The 18241-nt window shown below is 47.5% G+C and overlaps 1 protein-coding gene across 3 annotated transcripts; it reads right to left on the reverse strand.

Annotated features, from left to right (window-relative positions):
• Positions 1–2457: 2457 nt before the first annotated feature.
• LOC135368736 (transcription factor Atoh8-like) lies at positions 2458–17837 on the reverse strand. Of its 3 annotated transcripts, XM_064602219.1 has the most exons (4): positions 17564–17837; positions 10417–10690; positions 8235–9719; positions 2458–2769 (listed from the first exon to the last, which is right to left on the reverse strand). In XM_064602219.1, exons 3-4 carry the CDS (start codon positions 9540–9542, stop codon positions 2746–2748), a joined length of 1332 nt encoding a protein of 443 aa, XP_064458289.1. In that variant the 5' UTR covers positions 9543–9719; positions 10417–10690; positions 17564–17837; the 3' UTR covers positions 2458–2745. The 3 variants fall into 3 exon arrangements, with proteins under 3 accessions (XP_064458289.1, XP_064458290.1, XP_064458288.1); XM_064602220.1 differs by lacking the exon at positions 10417–10690; XM_064602218.1 differs by lacking the exon at positions 17564–17837 and having other exon boundaries at positions 10417–11053.
• Positions 17838–18241: the final 404 nt, after the last annotated feature.

Here is an 18241-nt window from a genome sequence, read left to right on the forward strand (position 1 = left end):
CTGTCATCATCATCATCTAATCTTATCCTGGCTACAGTCGTGACGCTACCCCAATAAGTTAGACCAACAACGGCAAGCCGGACTCGTCACCACCACCACGTGTTTTTTAAGACTGTGTATAGTGAAAGAAACCGAGAATAAGGATGAGGACGACACGAGAAAAGTGAGAGAAAACGGAAGGGACGAAAAGGTATTTTGGCCATTGATTGTCGAACGAAATGAAGCCAAAACGAATGAAGAACGATCCGGGCGTCTGGTTCTTCGAACCACACCCCGTAGAACACAGAGAGGAAGGAGTGTGGATATGACAATCGTGGAAACTCGCAATTGTGTAGCGGGACTTCTTCCGCAGCCTGGTGTCGTAGAGAGTTCCAAACGATGGCTTGTCCTTGTCATTTCTCAACGGTGCCTACGATGAGCAAGAATTGAGGTTCTGGTAAGAGTTCTGGTATGGGGTAGAGTATTGCCCCTGGCGATGAAAGTCCCCATTCATAATCTCGAAATAAAGTTGTTGCTGCCATCGTCACATGGTTCTTCCGGTTCCGCGTGGTTCATCCGCTTCTTCATGAGCGCCTGGAGTTGGGACTTGCATCGTACGTCATCCACGTGCAGCAGAGGTGGTGGTGGTCAAACCGTTTGCCGTAGTCGGCCACGCTCAGGCGGGCAACGTCACGACTACCGCAGGACAGGGGATCGCGCGTCCTGGGCCGGCTTCGCAGGGAACTGCCGACGTTTGTCTTAAAGCGTCGGAGGAAAACAGCAGAGTTGTTGTGGTATACCCAGTCTATAGAATAGTGACCGGTGTTGTAAATGCAATATGTTGCGTACAATATACCCCGTCCTTTGATATTTTTTCTCACCGGGAAAGGGAGAACACTGAGTCTGCGCTTCCTTTTTAGGGTGAGAGCAGCACCATTTTTAAAACGTCATGTTGTCAAGCCTTACGCATTGTGCCATCCTCCGGTCTTCAACAAGAGAAGATGAAAGTATCGCCTTCATAATATCTTAGAAAAGTGTTTACAGGAACATATAGTCAAGACATATGCCCTTCTAGCTAAGTTGTCTCTGGATCTGGTATCTTCTGGCACCATATGTTACCTGCAAGGCATGCCTGCCTACACTGTTAAAACAGAACTTCACCATATAGCACGCTCCTGACCAACCATCATACCGAATGATATCATTCTGTGTCATGATTTGTTCAAAACAGGGGGGAGGCGCCTATCTGGGACAAGATAATCTGTCCCAGATAGGCGCCTCCCCCCTGTTTTGAACAAATCATGACACAGAATGATATCATTCGGAATGACGATTGGCTAGGAGCGTGCTATGCGGTGAAGTTCTGTTTTAACAGTGTAGAGCATACACTCTTAGAAATGAACTTCACCGCATACCACACTCCTATCCAACCATCATCTCGAATGATATAGTTATCTGCCCTGATTTGTTGGAACCAGGAGGCGTACCCCTTTTATGTGGCAATTATGAACAGCATAAGTGTCACAAAAAAGGCGTACGCCTCCCGTTTTGAACAAATAAGGACAGATAACTATATCATTCGAGATAATGGTTGGCTAGGAGCGTGCTATGCGGTGAAGTTCATTTTTAAGAGTGTAGAGCGAAAGCTGTAGCGGATCTAATCATCATTAACTTTCAAACGATTTCTTAATAATATTGAAGATTCTAGGTGGTATATAGGTGATCAAATCTTCGACGAAGCAAGGCACATCTTGGATGGCGCGGAGTTTAACATATTAAATCTACATCGTGTTTAGCGGTCGGCGGAGTTGATGAGTGTCTTAACTGAATAATAATTGCTTAATGATAATTGCTAGAGTCGTCATTCAAGCCCACGTATTTCAGGACTAACGACTCTTTAGCCAGAGCGAAAATTCTGACTCCTGGCCAAGGGCCCCGCCCCGGGCCCCTCCTGTGTCTGGTGAGCTGTCCAAAGAAAGGCAGCTCGCAAGCAGCGAGCCAATCTCACTTTATATTATAACCTTTGCTTATATACACTCTTAAAAATGAACTTCACCGCATAGCACGCTCCTAGCCAACCATAATCTCGAATGATACCGTTATCAGGGCGGATAACGGTATCATTCGAGATTATGATTGGCTAGGAGCGTGCTATGTGGTGAAGTTCTTTTTTAACAGTGTATACACTGTTAAAACAGAACTTCACCACATAGCACGCTCCTATAGCCAACCATCATTCCGAATGATATCATTCTGTGCATTGCTTTGTTGAAAATGGGAGGAGGCGCCTATCTGAGACACATTATGTTTGTCCAAGACAGCCCCCCCCCCCCCCCCCCCCCGTTTTGACCAAATCAGGACATAGAATTATGGTTGGCTGTGAGCGTGCTATGTGGTGAAGTTCTGTTTTAACAGTGTAGACATCTGTGGCACAACAATTTAGTGCGAAGAGAACAAGAAAAGGAAGCTGACACGTCGCATCGTGTGCGTTATAAACGCATAATATTTATTTGATGACATCATTTTGTAAAATTATCTCCTCTATCATCTTAATACAATAACCAGTCACACCTCCACAACACAAAGACTCAGACGAATTGCTTTGCACATTCCTACAAGAATCCTTACGGGAGGATCGACGATCCTGTGACACTACACACAAAAACCTTCTATGAGAAGATCTTCACCACCACGCGAGAATATGGCGGTCTACCACATCTTCAATGTCCATGACTTTCACATCATGGCGCGACGATTTGTTTCCGGTCAGCTGGACAGGTCCAAGGACTCCTGTGGGAGGCAGACAAACGCATAAGGTAAAGGGGTATAAGGCGAGAGAAATGCGGAATAAAGGCAAGGCAAAGGCTCAAAGTACAGTGCAGTCGCTCACATTTTAGTTACGATTTTTAGCGCATTTTGAGCACTGCAACGTGTGCGTCAAATGCATCGTGTGCAAAACTCAATATATGTTGCGCGGGGGTCTGAAATGTTTACATTTAATACGCTTGGTAAAAATGTGGAAGTTTTGTTTGTTCTTTTGAAAAGTACATCACGTTAATTCAATCAGATCGCTTACTAAATCTATTTGCGCCACAAGATCGGCCGGCAATGTCGAAGTGTGAAAAGGAATTTGTATTCGGACATTTTTACTTGCGGAAATATAATAACGTCAGATAGTTAATAAGTCATCCGATCGTTAAATGAGTCCGGAACCGTCCGTCGAAGCAGAAGTGACTCGACAGTCCGGCTGTCGCGTCCATAATGCCCGTAATGCATTGAAAAGTGGAAAGAAGAAAGAGAGATCGACAAGGCGCAAGGTCGATACACCATACTGCACCCCCTTACAACAGCAATGAATGCAAGAATGAAGAACCTAGTGGGACGAATTCTGAGTCGCTAATAGCCTATACAGCGACTTTATAGCGCCCAATCAATAAATCAATTATACATTCGTCCAAGTTGAATGTACAATAAGAGAAACGTCGGAGCACTATGAATGTGACCTGGAATAAATGTGGATCGAGATATGACGTAGAAAATTATCACTAAGGTAAAACGCCATTCACCTACGCGAAATAAATTATTTCCCCGCAAATGAAAATTACGAACAGCAGCGTTCCAATTGGCTGTTCCTTTGAAATGTGTATTAATATAAAACGTGGGATTTGGGCCGTTTCGGATGGACAGCAGCAATCTGTTCTATGATACATCCACAAGGACACCTCCCTTGTTAGGCATTCCTCCCGTGGACAGCAAAACACCCTCCAAAACGATTCCTGTTTTCCCTAACAGGTGCGTCACACGTAGTGCTTTACAACCGGATTTCCCGAAAGCGTTCTCCGAAACTCAGACAAGAGAGAGGCCCACAAACCACCCGCCGACTCGGCTCTCCCATCTCCCCGAATTCCCATCAGGGAACTGCGTTGCAGGTGTCACTCGGACATGCAGGAAGACAAGGAACTGTCCGATGCCTTTCTTCCCCCAGTTGCACAGGTGGACGTTTACTCTGGCACTTTACCAACTCTTCAAAGCCCATCTTTCCGTTCTTGCGGAAATTTTTGTTTTGCAATCGTGCTCAGACATCTGGGAACCTTCCCTTGCGTGCCACGGGGAAAGACAAAAACGACGTTTTTCGGCCAGGTGACGGCGTTCCGAGGTGGGGGGGGGGGGGGGGGGGGGGGGGGAGAAAAGGGGTTGCACCTGGATGGCGTGATGTATACAGTCAAACTCCTTTATAGCGAACACCTTTTTAACGAAAATACCACTACAGCAAATTTTTTTGCGGTCCCGCTGGAGCCCTATAGGTCCAATAATGGACATTCTTTTTAACGAAAATACCTTTACTGCGAATTTTTTTTGCTGTCCCCTGAGTTTCGTTGTAAAGGAGTTTGACTGTATAGTAAGTGTTCCAGTAAGGAATGGTTCAGAACTTAGGGATTACGAGTGTCCTTCTGCGTAGCTATTTTGCTGACAGATAGAGGAAGCATTTCAGTGGACGCCGCTGAGTTTACGGCAATGATAAAAATTTGAGTTTTTAGTTGTGAAATTTGTAAAGTGAAAATATGCAAGGTCATGACTGACAAGAAAGTGGTCAGCCACGGTGTAATGTCTTTCACGGAAGCCCATACTAGCTGGTACCATGCCAATGAATTGCTGCGTCTTGGGAGCGCGTTCCGACACGCAACCTACGGATCAATGCACGCGTTATGAGCTTATTGGCGTGCATTGCGTATTTCAGTTACCATCCGTATGCTGTAACAGTTTTAACGGTACACACAGCCCGTGAACAGTTGCGAGCGTTTTATAAGCGGACATGGCTGCAAAGCGCTAAAGCATATATCCCTGCGAATATATGACTTAGATCTACCATACTTCCATAAACCTCACTAAGGAATCATCTAGAGGCGAAGGCTATCTCATGCGCATCGCCCAAGATTCTGCCTCCGTGGTTAGGTTGTTCACGAAAGCTCCTACTCTCTAAAAACAGAGCTTCACCGCACAGCACGCTCCTAGCCAACCATCATCCCGGCTGGCAATGTTTTCTCCCTTGACTTGATGAAAACGGAGGGCGTACGCCATTTTTGTGGCAATTGTGAACTGCATAATGCCACAAAAATTGCGTACGCCCCTAGTTTTCAGCTATGCCACACTGGCTGGGCTGTCATTTGGCTAGGAGCGTGCTATGGGTGAAGTTCATTTTTAAGAGTGTAGAGCAATTATCACCGTGGCGAGCAGGGGCGGATCCAGGGAAGATCCTCGGGGGGGGGGGGGGCACTAAAAAAAAGAGAGAAGACGGGGGGGGTCGCCATGTAGCAGGCAAATTCGCCGTGCGGCAGAAAAATCTGCCGGAATGGGGGGTAGAGGTATGTCTCGGGGGGGGGGGGGGGGGGGCCTGGATCCGCCCCTGGTGGCGAGATTGTCCAGTGTGCAGTATCATTCCCAGGAAGCTCATGGTAATGAATAAAATTGCAACTGATAAACTAATTTGCAACCGACCGAGTCCGCTTCTATTTCAGGACGTCGAACATAGTCCTGCGAACCATTCGTCAACCAATATCTCATTTCTCGTCACGTTTACGAGGCGTTTCGGATAGCCCTAAATAGGAGCGTTCGATTTGCTTGCATGAGTGCACGTGGGGTTTGCGCAGAAGTCGCTACAGCTGCTGACGACAGCAGAATCAACGACGTATTTAACGCGTCGAGGAGGATCCCCCTTTTGCTTTGGGTAGCGACTCTCCCAGGCGTAACATCTGGTGCCGGTCCTAGTATATCGGAAGCGAATGTTATAAATAGCCCCGATGGAACCAATTCCCTCCTTCCAGTTCGCGGGCACTAGTCCTGGGTGAAAATTTATTCGGCGATGTGTCAAAAAATCCTAAGGAGTCGGTTACACAGAAGTCGCCGTGTAATCGAGTGCGAACGATGAATTTTCAATTAGAAGCGATTGATCGATTGATGGGTATATTAACGATTGGTGATTCGTACAATTTACGTCGAGAGACAGCTAAGTGATCTCGAAAATTAGAGGGATCTTCGGATCGACAGATATCATCATATCGTGATAGCATCATATCGTGACTGAGAGAGGCGTATTTTTAAACGTATAGCTTTAGGGGTACCACCAACGTCGACAGCCGTGTTGGTCCGTCCGTAACAGTTGTGGAATGAGAAGAAGAGAGAGAAGATGAAGTTACAATGGGCACAAGTGCGGGCGCCCGAAGATCAAGATGGAAAAATGGTGTACATAGATGGAACTGCTTATGCCGTAGGCGGCCACGCTTAGGCAGGCAACGTCTCGACTATCGCAAGGCGGGGTCTTGCATCCTGGGCCGACTTCACTGGGAACTGTGCCGACATTTGTCTTAAAGCGCCTGAGGAAAACACGTGAAAAACACCCAGACAGCAAAGCCGGAAGAGATCGGAAGATGACCATATAAAGCTACCGCACTGAAAAGCAATTGGAAGAATGCACAAATCCTTTTCTTTCCTGTCCTAGTAGACGACAATGGTGCACGATGCGTTCAGACATTAACAGACGACATCCACTGGTGGCTCAGCCAGTGCTGCAATGCGTGTCTGTACAAGGCGGGAGGGAGTAGCCAAGCCCTGTGCTCAGAACGATGTTAGTCGAACAAAGCTGAACTCACACAGAGTGACAATGGTCCTAACGTGTCTCCAACCTCACGCTATGTGTCGTACCGCCAAAATGCCCGACAGCCCGAAGCGTCAAATGGAATCACGGTACCGTTGTCTCCAGAAACGTTACGATGGTAGCATATATGGGACGTTAGAGGCCGGAAATGACGTCACTGATACGACATGCAACTACGTGTAGTACGGCTGGCGGCGAAACAAGCAAGCAGGGGGAGACGCTGAAGTAGATGTGGTAGGGATGTGACATTCACGCTTCGGCACTGGCTTCGTGACATCGTTATTGGTTTCTGCCGATACCACTTGACCGGTATACTCGAAGCCTTTCGGGGCGCCAGTCAGGTGAGCTAAAAAGCTTGTGTAGCAAGTTCACATTGCTTATTTCCAAAGTACTATAGTCGTGTTCAACTTAAGAAGGAAAAGAAATCGAGTCCGTCAACTACATACGCCGTTTGAAATAAGGAGTCGCAATAGCGCCAGGATAAATACTGCAGCGCTACCATGCGCCATCAATAGGATTAGGCCATGAGTAGGGGAGCGCACATTCTGCTGTAGCGTAGTGTCATGCGGCCAGTTCGGAAGCAGAGTGAGTGTCATTATCTGGCGCAGGGAGAAAGCGTGACCTCTCTACATCCAGCCATCCTATCTGCGGCGCACTAATATTTTTACAGCTGACGGACTAGATTTCTTTTCCTTCTTAAGTTGAACACGATTATATACAGCTCATGATATATTGCATGCCGCATTGCTATCGCTTCACAGAACCATGTTGTGGTTGACAAAAAAAAACTGTTTTATGATAAGCATGTTTCCAGAAACGGTACGGTGATGTAGCCTCAGTAATTGCCGCGAAACAGAACTTTTCTTTCATAACCTTCTCAAGCTATATACCATTCCAGCTGCACAGCAGTAGCAACAACTTCCTATATGCACACAGCGAGTGCACAGTGCTGAACAAAAGTTTACGGAACACGTTACGGCTCATTCCTTCCTCAGAGTGACAGGCTAGAAGCGAGTGGTACCGTACGGACTTGCAAAAAGGTGACCGGGTTACCGAGGCACATGACTGTAAGTCCGTACGGTACCAATGCAGTTTACGCTAGCAGCGTGTCACTCTGAGGAACGAATGTGCCGTAGAGTGTTCCGTAAAGCTTTGTCCAGCACTGTAGAGCCCCTTTCCGGTTCGGTCTCATCATATTTATATATACGACCCCCCCCCCCCCCATCAAAAAAAAAAAAAAAACTGAAAAAGGAGGCTGAATCTTAGAAAACGCGATGATTGAGACAACGGCGATTGTAGAGCTGGGACCACGACGCAGTGCCGTGTTGATTGATTGATTGGTTGGTTGGTAAAAGATAAAAATCGAGATGTTAGTCCCAAACTACTCTGGGTTTGCTACTCCAAGACGCGCTATTTACAACTCGTGATATGTAAAACAAATGAAGGGAAAGGAGGGTGGGGGAAAAAGAAGAAAGAGAAAACGATGTCATGTCATGGTAAGGTGATCGACTGCATTGTATCTGTGGATAATTTGCGCCTTAACTATTGTCTGTCTGCCGTACTGACTGTTGTTAGGGCGCACGAGCACATGAGCGTGTCTTACCCTTGGTCTTCTCCTGGCCTTGCCTTCCATTTGAATCGTCCTGGTACACACTTCGATGCACTCCGCAAAAGACGGTGCTCGCTGGTCGCACGAATAGTCACGATCGTTCAAGCGTGCCAGAGCCACAATGTAAGCCGCAGCAATCCGCAAAATGGCCAATTTACTCAGTTTCTGGTTGTCCGCATATGCGGGCACCGCACGCCGCAGAGCTTCAAATGCCGCACTGATTGTGTGAACGCGCGTCCGTTCCCGAGCGTTGGCTTCAATGCGGCGTTGCCTCGACATGCCGTTGCCTGTCTTCTTCGCGGGAGAACAGCGTGCTTCTTCCTGATTTGATCTCATTGCTGTCCTGGGAATGAGTTCGATGTCGCTGGCGTCAAATGGACGTTCGCCCTGCGTTGCGTAGCCCTTTCTTGATCTAGATGCGTGATAGGATTCTGTCGATGCCTCTGGAAACGGTGCAGAGGAGAATGTCGAAAATGACGGGCCGGCCGCACTCGTGTGGGGTAACGGCGACGGCTCTGGTGATGATGACATTCCTGAGGAGTTAGCTGTTCCGGGGGAGATCAGCCGGCATGTGTACGGGGACTCTATGGCACCACTCGCAGAAGGAACGGGGGCTACGCGGGTCGTCCGTGATAATACGGTAGTGTTAACGGGTGAAGCTGATGTCGAAGGCTTCGTCGAGAGCGTAAAATCTGTCGTACCTAATTGCGAGTCTTTGGAACTAGAACTAGAAGGGCGAGATGAAGATTTTTTAGGTATGGCAAGAGGAGTACGGTGTGCCGTGAGGTCCAGACATGTATCTATCGCCCCACTTCCCGGCACATTCGACAGGCTTGCTCCAACTTCCTGCGCTTCATAAGGTCGCTTCTTAGGCAAGCATGCGATTGACCGTGCGGGATCTTCTTTCCTACCAACGGTCCTCCGGTCCCCGCGTCCCGGTGAAGGCGTCTTCCTCGTCCGTCCTTCCAGGTCGACGGAACAACCCTGTTTCACGCCCGCAAACGACGGAGAACATTCTAAGACCACGGGATCAATCACAGACTGCCGCATCGCTCTCTTTCGAGGTGCTTCGTTAAGATCAGCAACGACAGGTACTTTGTCATCTGCGCGGATCCCGCTGTCACCGCTGCTGGGTCGCTCCGCCTCAGAGTCGCTTTCATTCCACGCCGGGGAAGACGACTTCAGCTTGAGGACCTCGCGACGTCTCCGAGGTTCGCTGGACTTTCGTTTATTCCTCCGCGATGAAGGAGCGACGTAGACACCGCTGTCGTCGCTCGAAAGTGCGTCGGGCACGGTCTCCATGGCGTTATGCAGCTGTCGCGGATGGGAGCGAAGCCACCTGTCGCTCGCGCGCTGCGGAACAGGTGAGAAGGCGTTCGCAATGTCAGATTGAACGAATCATGTGATCATGACGCCAGGCGTCACGTCACGTGGGTTGCACGTCTCGAAGTGACCGATGTAGTTCGGGTGGAAGTTCACCTGAAAGTGAATGTGAGAGCGCACGTGAGTAATGAGTTACAGGTGCGGATAGATTCTTTGTTTGCACTGTAGGATTTGCACGACCGCTCGCATTACAGGAGGAGGTCAGTTTTAGCGATAAAGGCTCACCAGATGTGCATACATATGTGAAACATGGAAAATGAAATCAAAAGCGGGAGATATTTCGAAAGAAAAAAATCGCACGAGGGAAGGACGAGGTGGGCAGGACGATGTGGACGAGCACGACGCAGGATGGTCTAAGTCTTACATGTTAAAATAGAAAAAAATATATTTTCACGCTCAGTTTAATGCCGGTGGCTAGTCGTTTTATAGGAGGTGTCATACAGATTCGAATAATTTTTTTAAGGGCTTCTTCAAATATCAATCAAAAAAGGTCGGGATCGAATAGATTGAATGTAAGAAAAGAGTGTAAAGCGGGGAAAAAAACGAATGAGAGAAAAATGTCATTTGTTTGGAGAAACATTGCCGAAGCTGAAAGAGCTTATTCTCTCAATACTGAATGAATACAAGTAAAAACGCATAACGACAGTAAGGAACCTATGGAACGATATCAAAGAGGAAACGAACCAGTGAAGGATGACGCTATAATTAATGTTCCTGCACCATTATGTTTTAACACCGTTAACTTTTCCACTGGAAGCGCAAGAAGTGAGGAAAAGATTCACACGGGACTCACCTGATCACGGAAGAACACCATGTAATGCATCCGAAACTCGTCCAGCATATCCAATGTCACATCCTCGAACGTCAACGCCTTGCCTACCAAGCCACAGACACGTCTTCGATGTGACTAGAGCCATGAAACTCAAAGTTCTGAGGGACCTACTGTCACAGAACTTCGCTCTCCTCTTCCTGGGAACCTTATCGCGAAACCGAGTCCCCACACATCATCTCACAAGACCAAGTTGCCACCGATATAATCCTTGAAGTCCTCCAGTCTTCTACTGTTTCTGTGCAACAGAAACCCAGAAGCCACCTGCTACAGCACTCGCGAACGCCAAAGACAAGGACGAACACACCGACGACAGTATTTCACGCGACGTTGACGCGCGTATTATCACCATCTTTAAGATGTCGCCTCAAATATCAACGACGGAAGACCTGTCTTCAACGCCCACTAACAGAGGAGTGCTCTGATGGAGAGACGCATCACGGACGCACGACTGCCTCGGAGTGCGAGACGGAGGGAGGGATGCTGCTGCTACCGCGGTGTAGGGGGTGTTCCCATGGCAACGCAGCCAGCTGTGTTCCCTACGCTGCCAAAACACAGCTGGGCGGCCGCCCTCCGTTGTCTTTGGAAAGGGAATCGAGAGCCCCCCCGAGGCATCGCCTGCAGAAGATGCGGCTGTCCATTGAAGCCGATGGGAGCAGGTTCACTCGCATGGGGAGATTCCCCCGCAATCGCGTGGAAAGTTTCGTGGCGTTTAGCGCGTTTGCTTGCCCAATGGTCGCGCAGGGGGGGGAATGAGATTAGGAAGGAATGGGCGGCGGGGTCTGTGTTGTTTTTGTCACCGAGGGAAATTTTGTGGCTGTTTGTGCGGTTTGTGTTTGTTTGTTTGTTTTTAGTCATCGTGTGGCAGTGTCCTGTCTCCCGGAGGATCGAGGGGGTAGCTGACGCTTAAACTCAGCATGTAGAATTTTCCGCGATACTTTTGTCTCAACACGCTGCGTCTGACGTCATCTGCTCGCTTAAGAGACGCTCGTGGCAACTCCTATGTGTTGGATCAACTCCTTCTGCTCCAATCAATGAAATTATAAGGTACTAGAGTTACAACGTTTTGTTTGGAAGCTCATCAACGCCGACAGCTGTGTAAGTCCGTCCATCAGTTGCGGAGAGAAAGGAGAAGCAGGATGAGTGCGGGAGACCGAAGATCAAAATCGAAAGATGGCTCTACAAACCTACCGCATTTTAACGCGTTTTGCAGAAACTCAGCAATTTTTCAGTTTATCGTTTTTTAAGCATTTACGATGCCTTGGGGAACTGAAGTATTCCAAAAGGAGAGCAGCACACACATGTTCCTATAAGGACATGAAATTGGGACACGAATGGACAAGGGCTAGGACTTGGGCGGGTCGGTCGATAAAATCCTCAGTACGGGGACATTTGTGTTCGTCCTTTGTCTTTGTTCCAGTTCATACTAGTTTTGACATGGTGAGTCTCACACACCGAATGTGCCCAGTATGAATTCACTCGATCCAGGAGTACATCCGGGAGACATCGCCTCAGAAATGATCAGCGAGCCCAAACCTTCAGGTTCCCACTTGCAATTTTTCAATCGTTTTATTCACCTATTATCATTTATCATCCGGCACTTTTTTCTCAGAATCGAAATCTGGGCACATCGTAATGAAATGACCAGAAAGCTATGACATCACTGCACCACACTGGTACCGCGGGTACGGTGCAGTGCAATGTAGTCCTGCAATTTCTTGTTCCCATTTGCTTTTGCCTCATATTACGGTGCTCCTAGGTATGCCCACCGCATTTCACCACGCGCGCACGAGATAAACAAGTGTGCAACAAGGCTGATCAGCACAACCTCCCATGAGTGAACTGCACGACGGACCTATACGGACCATACAGCCAGATCATTCATTTATAGCCATTTACCCGCACCTTTCGAAACCACTCCCTCGATTCTCCGCGCCCCCACCCATCCCGTTTGGATTCACCCAGCTCATATCGCACGTACACACGCGCTACACAACCTTCCAAAACCCACCCACCCATTCAACAAAACCCAACGAACGCCATTGACTCCTCGAACAACCGCCATCTGAACCGCCTGCACCCAACAGCATCGAACTCTATAATATCCTCCCGCCAGTTGCACAAGCATCTACAAGGTTGCTTGAGGGTATCCAGCAGGGCGCATTCCATCGTTCGCCAACAGGTGCCTCATTGCCGGCCAGCCAGCCGGCGGCGGCTGACCTCTGGAATGCTGCCGCCGCCGGTGCCGGAGATGTTGCTGCAAGGTCGAAGATTCCCACCCGGCTGGGCGCTTCCACGAAAACAAACCGACGGCTTTCTTTTTTTTTAACTGCTTTTTCTCGGTGGTAGCTCATTTCCCGTTCCCTTGGCAAGCGGCGAGCTTTGACTTGTTTTTGTTTTGTAGCCTCGGTGGCAGTTCCTTCTCCTATGGTTGATGTACGATGTGGTAGCGGCATTGGCCTCACAACGAGCAGTTTGCTAGGGGGCACCAAATAATGGTAATAAGAATATTATTTTTTTTTAATGCTGTCTCGGCGCCGATGTGGTGTGCACTGGGGGTTGGACCCGTGATATGGCTTGCTGGACAGTCTTGCGTCATTTGACGTGACAAATGAGACTCGAAGACTCTGAGGTCGAGTGGTGCTCTATGTGATGCTGCTGGGTGGCGTCGCTTAATATGGCTTCGCCTGACACTGCTGTATTTGAATTTAGCTCAACCGCGCACTGCCATCAGCTACATTGGTTGATTGAATTGATTTATTTCACTTCACGTACGCGGAAATGAAGGAACCAAGTCCAAAATGTACAAGCCTGACAAGAAGCCTTATTATGGAGGGCCATTCCTGATGGTGAGGTTTCAAACAGACATTCTTGTACATACCCTATAATTACTATTTGTGAGAGCTTACATGAATTATTGTAAAGTATATAGGTATGTCTGATCAGCCTAATTATATTAGTCGTTTGCATCCAGCAGACGGCGCCGAAGCGACATTTTGACATTCTTAACTTGAAGAGCACTTGTAAGAAGGACACCAAAGGTAGACTCCATCCTCCAATTATGTCCTACAACGTACTATCCTTATAGGTAACACTCCTTGAGTATCATTGCCGCCCCACCGTAAAAGGCAAGTACGTTAACAACCCCTAATATTCACTCGCCTTGACTCATGACGTCACAACGGAATGAAGGGAGAAGAACATGTAACGTTGTCATAGAAAAAGTTTAACTGAAATCCACAATTATTTGTGGATGGTGTTACTTGTATAGAGTTAAAGCCCGACCAGGTTCGTAAAATCGTACAAACCCTATAGGGGCCAGAAACAGTCGGTGCTTTGTGTATGTCCTGTCTGTGTATCCTCGCTTTTCAAAATGGGCCAGTTAAGTTCCTCTAACTGCACTACCTGCGGCATGGTAGTTGACATCCCCCAGCAGAATCTCTTGCAGAGTCTCCTGCATTGCCCACAGCATGATACCCTCCGACGCCGTCTACTTCAAATTGGCTGTAAGGACATCTCCTTTGGCCACTCCGCCTACTCCGCTTGGCCCCGTCCTATACACCAACCATCACCAGCGCCCCTTTCTCAGAGCCTCAGAACTCATGAACAGCCTGTGACATTGTCACGTTGCTGTCCTCACTTTCCTTTCTCTTTCTTCTTTTTATTTTTTTATTTATTTTATTCTAAGGATTAGCAAGCCGGCTCTTTGCCTGGCCTGCCTTTCTTTTTTTAATAAACATATCCCTCCCCCCCCTCCCCCTCGCGCGGGAAGTGTTAAAGTCACTAGGCTATGAAAGTAGGAAGTCACTGAAAAGGTTAGCCAGCTGTAGGACTCGAACCCACATCTTGTGGACTGCAAGAAGGCAATTTTCTGGCAATCCAGATGATGTGGGTTCGAGCCCTACAGCTGGCTAACCTTTTCAGTGACTTCCTACTTTCATTGTTCTTTAGGCACTTGAGGCTTGTGTGTTGTGTTGTCCTTTCTTCTGTGTTCCAGCCTCAGAACATCAATTTCCATCGTGTTCACTATAGGCTAATTTCGCCGCTAGGTTGTGATGAGTCCCTCAATCGACACAACTAGGACACCAAGAAATTGTTTCAGTTTATACATCATCTCGACTATGTCGTGCGCGACTATTCAGCCTCTGTTGACCTCGCACCATTTTAAATTCATTAGGCTGTAGCGCAGCAAGGAATCGTTCAATTTGCGTGAAATATGTCTCGTCTTACAGATTTCAGTGATATCTTGCCTACTGCAGCTAACTTCTTGGTGCAGGCCTAAGAAACTCCCATACAACGTTCAGATGATGACGTGCAAGTCGCATATACCGTGCTTCGTTCACTTTTGTGATCGCTCACAAAGTAAATGTACTCAACTGATGCTGTAATCTCATTTCGTGCAAGAAATATATCTAGAATCGATACATGCAAAAATATTTCGTCTTTAGTTCATCTATACTTCGTACACTTATCTTTTCGTCAGCTACGGCTAGTCGAGAATTAAGACTCGCAGGTTCGTAACACGCATAAATCAGGCCGTAACAGAACCATCCTAACATGCGTGGTTGGAGAAATAAACATTGAGAGCCTCCTGAAACATTCGAGAACAAACACGACCTCCATCTTCACTCAAGCCGTCCTTCCGGCGCCACAGTTCAACCCTCTCGCCTCAAACTGAACCGTCTTTTAACCATTCCGATTTCATCCCCCCTACGACTAAATCGCAACATTTTCGTGTATTTCCCATTCCACCTGACATTTGAATGCCTGCCCCCCACAACCAGGTAGGGCATGCAAACAGCTATAGGTGGGGCATCGCGGCGACATCGTTGCTTCAAGGTCGGCCGTCTACCTGCCGCATCACCTTTTCTTTTTCGTATGCGCTATAAGGGTGATGTCGACTTTTATCGATATTACTTTACGAGCAGGAGGGGAAAGGCGCCACCCCCTCCCTCCCTCCACCCGAGAAGCTGTGGGATATACAGGTCGTCTGTCCATAGGAATGCAGCGGATCTCCCGAAACAGGTTGTTGCCGTACTCCATACCACGTGGGAGGGAGAAGGAAATGCATGACGGGGGGGGGGGGGGGGGTTGGCCCCCCGTCTCGATAGGATACCGGCCACCTTGCCCCCAGGTTGATACACGCTCCCTTTCGCATGGCCAATGATGATTCAACGCAACCTGCGTGCGATTCAAAATGATATGTTTCGCGGGCAACGTATTCTGTGCGAACGTTCGAATTTTTATTTTCAATACCCAAGCAATTAAATGTGTATTCGACAAAGTATTTACGCAAGATACGCACAAGAGTGTATTCGATTCGATGTCCGAATCGAGGAATTCTGTATTCCAATTTGAATAAATTAATTATAAAATATATGAAATTGCGGGTCACCATCGTAAGTTCTATACGCAAAACTTCGCGAACTTCTGCGACGGAGAAACCCCCTCATAAATTATAGTATCTCGATTGAAAGAAGCGAAATATCTCACTTTTATTACTGATAATATTACTGCATAAAGTCTGATAAGGCTGCTACGCGCGCTTACGTGGAGTTATGAACCATAGAACGCCTGCTACACAAGACAGAGAAACAATAATCAGCGTAGAAGAAACAATTTCTGCAACTGACACTCAAAACGGAAGTCGATCTAAAGAACTAGCACATCTCGTCGTACAATTTCATACCGAAACCAAAAGAAGACCTCTTTCCTGCGCGCGAGACGCTTTTACATCCAGACACACGCGCAACAAAGGAAAAGTGACGTTGGACAGCACCATCATCACGAAAGATCCTTTAATCTCTCTCACGCGAAGACGCTGTTTTGTAATGGGAGGGGGAAGGGGTTGTTTCCTGGAGCTCTTTTCCCGTTCATAATCGATTAGCCGGGGACTGAAATTTCTCTGCAAAGCTTCCAGCTGACATCACCCCGTCCGTATCGGGACTCGCTGAGGCAAGCAAGCCTGGCAACCCTGTGTGTGTCTTTTGTCTTTTCCCCTCGTGTCATTCCATCGCGTGAGTAATGCCCCTATCGAGTCTAAGTCCGCCGTATGCTCCGCTCCGATTACAAATTACAATTGATGGCTGCCGTCGATAATTATGGTTGCGTAAGTTTCCTCGACGAGCGTTAGGGTAGGGGGTAGGTGCGAGCGTATAGGTTTAGGTACTAGGTTTAGAAAGCGAAAGTGCACTCTAATGACCGTCTCTTCCCACTTTTAATTTATGGTACCTTGTCATTTTTAATTACCGCGATCATCATGTAAAGTGATTCATGGTGCAATCGCGTGCAGCTCATAGTTTTCCACACTTGTGAAACACGCAATAAATTGCAATCAATCGAATGATACATTTTCTAACGTGCATCTGTTGTTTACTACTGGTTACAGGTGCAGCAAAAATGCAGCAGTCCTGTACACCACCAAAGACAACTTCAGCATAAGGCCGTCGCTGTTTCTTTTCAATTTCTGTCCCCCACATTCAGACCATGTGTAGAGTTTCTGCAGGCCCGTCTTATCGCCATGTGTTGTGACAAAAGAGTGTAGTGAGAAAAGTCGATCAGGCGAATAAGAGAGAATGTAGCCAATGTAATGAGCGACATTACAAAAATGAGCAGTTTTCAAGACCACGTGCTGTCTCTCTCAATGTTGTGTGTGGAATTTGTCAACTATTTACGTGAGATCAACAGATACTCCGGTTAAAGATACAAAAACCGTGGGCTATATAAAAGAATGTTTACTCATTACGTATTTTTCGTGATGCAAATTGGAAGAAATGCTTCAGCTAATGAGCACGTTAACAAGCTTGCAAAAGCTTTTCACCGGCAGCCGCAAACTGCGCCCGTGCGCGAGTGAAACAGCGGATACCTGCAGATACTCGCGGGATATGTAGTAACCTATACGCATAACTGCGGCCACTGCGGCACATTGCATATTATTTTTATCATTACGAGCTATTAGGCCTGTTACCGTGAAAAACTGCAAACAAGGAGTAGCAGGAAGCGTTCCGTTTTTCTCCATCAAATATATTTTTGCATCGTATGCAACGTGCCCTTCTCTGTCAAAATTACAAATAGGAACTAGCCTCTTAAAGATATCGTTAAAAATGCTTACCAAGTCGTGATGCCGACGCCCACCATCACAGGAAGCGAACAGGGCCAAAACCACAACACAAGATCACGTAATAAAGCCAACATACGCTTTTAACATCCTTGACAAGGAACTTCGTTCAGCGTCCTGTCTACATGTCACTGCCTGCTACAACACGTGAGCTCATTCTGTCACGATGCTACAGCAAAGTAGGAGGAGGCGTGATGACTGCGGGATGCTTATCTCACACCCAACGATGCGTCGTCTGCTTCGCTCACTATCGGTAGCAGAAGTCGTCTGCTACTGAAACGCGTTCCCAGGTGTCGCGCACCCACACACATAAACGCTGACCCGAATGTTAAAAGAACAGCGCGGAAATACATACTTGACTGTTCGCGTGTTTATTTGAGTGTCGCGAGTCAATAAATATGACGTAATCGAGCTAAACCCTAGTTCAGGTCGCATCATATTCGTTGTCAAACGAAGGTGGGGAAAAAGTGAAACGACACGGAAGGAAGCGTCGAGACAAAACTTGAAGGAGTGCGTGGTTGTCAAATCTAACGATTTGGGAGGAAAATTGCGACAGATGTTCGAGAAATCAGAGAATTAGGAAAGTATTGTTCTGCACAAGTTTTGAAGAAAAAAAAAATTGTCTTCGTGTTTCGAACATTCGCTGTGGCCGTCTATGACCTATGAATAAGT

This window comes from Ornithodoros turicata, chromosome 9 (assembly GCF_037126465.1).
Source record: "Ornithodoros turicata isolate Travis chromosome 9, ASM3712646v1, whole genome shotgun sequence".
Taxonomy (NCBI): Eukaryota; Metazoa; Arthropoda; class Arachnida; order Ixodida; family Argasidae; genus Ornithodoros; species Ornithodoros turicata.

Coding starts and splice junctions, on each gene's coding strand:
- LOC135368736 (XM_064602220.1), bottom strand. CDS start 9,542: ATGGAGACCGTGCCCGACGCACTTTCGAGCGACGACAGCGGTGTCTAC. Junction 2,770..8,234: donor AGGCCAGGAGAAGACCAAGG/GTAAGACACGCT, acceptor TGCCTCCCACAG/GAGTCCTTGGACCTGTCCAG.